General features: G+C 44.9%; 1 protein-coding gene across 1 annotated transcript in view; it reads left to right on the top strand.

The window, feature by feature from the left end:
* The window catches only part of LOC135806434 (protein transport protein Sec31A-like), a 33318-nt gene extending 28418 nt beyond the window's left edge, over window positions 1–4900 (top strand). The window contains exons 29-31 of the mRNA XM_065320614.1: window positions 1651–1703; window positions 2785–2989; window positions 3896–4900. Of these exons, the coding sequence (XP_065176686.1) occupies window positions 1651–1703; window positions 2785–2989; window positions 3896–4032 (395 nt within the window). The 3' untranslated portion in view covers window positions 4033–4900. The remainder of the gene's footprint in view (window positions 1–1650; window positions 1704–2784; window positions 2990–3895) is intronic.
* The last annotated feature ends 100 nt before the right edge of the window (window positions 4901–5000 follow it).

Here is a 5000-nt window from a genome sequence, read left to right as displayed (position 1 = left end):
CAGTCTGACGTTTCGGAATCTCCATCGGCGGCAAGTGATATGTTGATCAATTTGGCGAGGAAAGCAGCAGAAATATTCAGGTCAATGGTCATGGCACTGCTGAATGAAGACAAGAATGGCACAATCATAGTCTATTCGATCGTGGATCTACATCGATGAAAGTCTCTCCAGAGATACACCTGTCTTCTATTTTCTAATGACGTCCTCGGACAAGACTGGTTATCAGCTTCGAAACCGGTGCACTCGCTCTTCAACGCCAATACATGAACACCAGCGTTCTAGCCAAAGGGGGGGGGGGGGGGGTGCAGCCCCCTTGCTCATTTTCCGATTTTCATGTTTTTCATGCAATTCAACGAAAATGCACTCGAAAGTCACTATTAACGTCAGATGGTTCATAAAGGCACATTTGTCTGGGGCGAAGTCGGGGATTCGCCCCATTCGTTGCATTTGGCGCGGCAAGACAGTATTGGAAAGTGGAAAAATGGGATATGGGATAACTGTTTCCCATGCCCCCCCCCCCCCCCTACTATGTTGACCTGGCTAGAACCCTGAACACGTAATTTACAAGGAAATCAACTTCGTTCTCTTTCTTCATGCCGTAGATCGGGACGAATTTTGCAAGGGTGGTGCCTTTCCATAGGACAATGACGCAGATGTATTGCAAAAGCAAAACAGGCTGTTCCTTCAGATCAAGAGTACATAAACCAGAGTGTGCAACTCGGGATGGTTCCTGTGGGAGCGTAATTCGTGCAGTACGTCATTTCTGACGGCATGGTAAGCCACAGGTACGGTGAAAAGTTGCGTAACCAGTCGCGGTGGTGCAGGTCCCTGAGTTTGTCCTGATTTCGGTTTTTTGATACGGATAGCCTGGTGACTTTACTTGTCGGTGGATGTACGCAGCGTACACAGTCACACAAAACACCGAACTCCTGAAACTGGACGTCTAAAATCAAGCAAACTTGGCTGATTTCCGGGCTATGAAACATGAAAATTTGAGCTGCACGCAAGTCACGGATTGGCTGACCTCATCAGGGTGACGTAGTGCACGAACTGCGCTGTTTCAGATCTGATATGCACAGTTGCACACTCTGGTTTATGTACTCTTGTTCAGATTGATAGGCCTTTTTACAGAATTAGGTCTTCCACAAATACTCCAGATCAAAGATTTGTTCAACGGATCATCTTTTTCCCAAAAAAATATTTTTGCGAGACGGGCATCAAAAATCAGGACTACTCCCTGATTGCACTGACACTGGCAAGTACAGTAAAACCTGTGTGTACCAGACTCCTGTATTGACCGGACAATTTATCAAGCACCGATGTGCTGTGGATCACACTTGCATCTCTGGATCTGGCGGAATCCTGTCATATCAGGACAGTCTCCGCTGCACCCAAGGGCGTTTGGTTAGGGCAGGTGTTAATACTGTACACATAACACTGTACATGTACATGTACAGTGTTATGTGTGGAACTACAGCTAGCAGGTACATTGGTATACCTATTGGGTTTGTTAGGGGGAATGGGTTTGTAATGTTCACATCGTTGGTGATAAATTAAATTTACTCTCTGTATGCGTGTGTTTGTGCTTGTGCGTGTGCTTGTGCGTGTGCTTGTGCGTGTGCTTGTGCGTGTGCTTGTGCGTGTGTACAGCAAGTGAAAGGAAACCTGACAAGCCGTGGAATGACCCGGACTGGGCACGTAAAGTGAGTGCTATAGTCAGGTCTGACTCAATACTTTTAATTATAGGTTAGTGCCCGACAGGTTAGCCTGAGGGCCGTAGGCCCGAGGGCTACCCTGAAGGGCACAAACAAGCCATAAGACCCTCCCTGCCATGCACTAACTATTTTAGAACGAGGTTACATGCATTATCTCACTTCCATTATGCGTGTGTACCACTATATTTGGTAGTTTTGTGGTTTGTGTGCAGAGAGACTTGGTGTGGTATGAAAGAATATTTTCTTCTGGAAAGTTATGGTAACTCAGCACCACTTAGGACTACTAAAAGTAGAATGGAAGCAAATGAAATGCTGGGCTCTTATTGCGAGCTTCATTCTTATTCATACATGTAGCTTGTGGAGCTATTTAGGGGCTTTGAGAGCCCCCTGTCGATAACTCTAATGACTTTGATCTTCGGTTTTTATAGGTTTCCGCAAGCTGTTGACAAAGAAAATTCGTACAGGTGAAAGAATACGGGAGGCAAAAACCGTACACACTTCTGAATTGCGTAGCTTTTAGTAGTACACCGTACACGTTATGCAGAGTTCATTATCTGCACCGTACTATTATGCATACAGGGAGTTGTACGCACCAGTTTAGAGTATATTCAGCGGGCTTTAAACTAATCCAAGGCCCTCGACGCGTCATCAAGAGTAGTAAATAAACGATTGAGCGGGCTTTAAACTCTGATAAGGCCCTTGGCGGGAATGTCGCTGATTGGTCGTTTCCTGGACAACGAGACAGACCTCGTTCTAAAAAGTTTTAAAAAGTACATTAGTCATTAGTGATCACCCGTGGTGCACGGAATACCGGTCCTTGTATGCAGGTGGTCTTTCAAGGCAGGTTCACATGCATGCAGAAACATGGCTTGTGTCCTAAAATGACTGGTCTCATTTGGTGACTGGTCTCCTTATCACAGCGGTTGCTATGTGCAGGTTTTGCTGTTTGTCTTTTTACGTTGGCACCACATCCGCATGCTTGGAGTAAAGCCGCATTAGCGCATCGGGTTCAAATGACGCAGTACATGTATGTGTACACATGTTTGGATTTGCTGCTGTCTCTGCTCAGGCGGAATCCTATGATCCTGACAACTACTCATCAATGGTGAGGACGTTTGATGAGATCCTAGCACGTTGCCAGCAAGTAGCAACTAATGCACTGGCCAAGCGTAAAGTTGATGATGTAAGCAAGCGTCTTGATGTCTTGAAAGAAACGCTGAAGGCTGCAATGATCCCGACTGAAACCTTGACCGGTTTAACGACAATTGCAGACTGTAAGTTCCCAGAGCATTACCTGTACTTTTTACACCATCATGGTAGTATGTTGTGTGTTGTACATAATAGAGCTTTTCAAGGACTCGGCGCCGTGCCCGCCAGCAGCGCTCACTCCGAGATTGTGGTGAATAGCTTGCGTGTGAAAACTGAAAACGCATTAAAATGTATACAAAAAGTGACAGGTTCGTCTCCACCAGTGCTTGGAGCGATTCTGAAGCTTGGTCTTCTTCACCCAAGCCATGGAAGGGCTTCCTGGCAGCTGTTCTGACTCAGCACGAATGTCGAACATCAAGTTGAGCTTTACCCTAGGCTACTTTTGCCTCCATGCATCCATTCCCATACAAACTGAACGGTAACTTGGCTTCACCTGTTCACCAGCGATTCAAAAAGAATTCTCGCACACGATCCCGAAAAGTGACCGTTGGTCTAACCTTGGAAAAGCTCCATGTAATAGGAAGGTATTTTATTGCATTTTGATGATAACTTCAGTTTCCCTTGGGTGAGATTGGCTATCTTGGGCTTTTTGGAAATCTTGAGCCATGAAGAGTTCCCTAGCAACACTTTCTACCCTTCATTTGTAAAAGGAACAAAAGGCATCTAGAAATCCAATTTTTGAAGAGAAGTACAGCTCATCAAAGTTTGCACTATTTGTACTCGAAGTACTTCGAAGTAGTTTCAAATTTGTACTTTTATGACGTCAGATTTGGAATGTACAATTTTATGTCAATTATGAAAGCCTCCAGGCAAAATTAGGAGGCCAATATAATCATTGCCCACGTTACGGAAATTTGTTTCATGCACGGTGTGAAATCCAGGGACTTATAACTTCGAGAGTTGCATGTGATGTTTCCTAACAACTTTCTTATGATATGTGTGTGTGTATGTGTGTATGTCTTTGCTATCAGTGGCTGCTAGTCGTAACTACGCCGCTGCACTGGACAAGTACAGTGTGTTAGTGTCTGGCGGTAACTTCTCACAGATCAGTGGCTACATGACAGGCCTGAAGACGCTGTTTCAGCTTGCACAACAGCTACGTGTGTAGCTGCCCGCGTCCCTGTCTCCGTCCCTTCTCGACCGGTCCTAGTATCGCTATTGTCATCTTGTGCCGCCCTTGTATGCCCCCCTGCTACCTGTTTATGCTGTTGCTATCTGCTCCTTATTCTCTATTTTTACGGATTAATTTTGTATTCTGCTGTACATGTCATTTGCATTCTAACGCTATCTATTATTTTCCGGCTTTGCGTGCAATTCTATTTGAAGTAGCACGCACATTTGCACTGTACAGTATTCACTAATAATTATTCAACAAAGACACTGTGGGTACGAATGCAGCCACAACTGGTGTGAATAAGTTTTGTTCATGCCAGTTCTAAGTTCGTCATGCCAGTTGTTGCTGCATTCGTGCCCACAATATCTTCGATGGATGCCGTGGTAATTTCTTCAGGCTAAGTTCCGAGTTCGAGACAGAGGGTCACAGCGACAGTCGTATATTGAGCCGTGCGCCATGCAATGCAACATAGCTACAACGTTGAAGTACATGTACTTGTAGTTATTTCTGGGAATTCGTCAAATATATTTTTATAGTGGTACTAGATTATTACCAACTCCCTGGTTGGCAAGGATGTAGCAAGTCGTATACAGCGCCTATCGGCTATGCGTACTGAGCTCATTTTTGCTACAGCATCATGTACTGTCCCTAGCCAATGTTCTCTAGTCTACATACAGTGTTTGCATGTGTAGATGATAGGAAGATTCAATTCTTTTCATTGATGATTGTACATGTATGAGTACTGCACCCAAGAGTGGGCCTTATCAGGCTTATCAAGAGTACTCTTGTGCTCATGTGTGCCATCTACAAATTACAATGACAATGTACAATGTAGTAAGACTTAGTAGACTCTTGGACTTTACCTTGCTGTCTTGGTATGGTGGTAGGTAGGGAGCCGTGCACGTAACAATCATGTGTTCTCGTATGTGTAGGGCTAGCTCCCTGGTGGTGGTATGTACATG

This window comes from Sycon ciliatum, chromosome 1 (genome assembly GCF_964019385.1).
Source record: "Sycon ciliatum chromosome 1, ocSycCili1.1, whole genome shotgun sequence".
Lineage (NCBI taxonomy): Eukaryota > Metazoa > Porifera > Calcarea > Leucosolenida > Sycettidae > Sycon > Sycon ciliatum.
The sequence above is the reverse complement of the archived record's forward strand: the minus strand, read 5'-3'. Positions and strand labels throughout refer to the sequence as shown.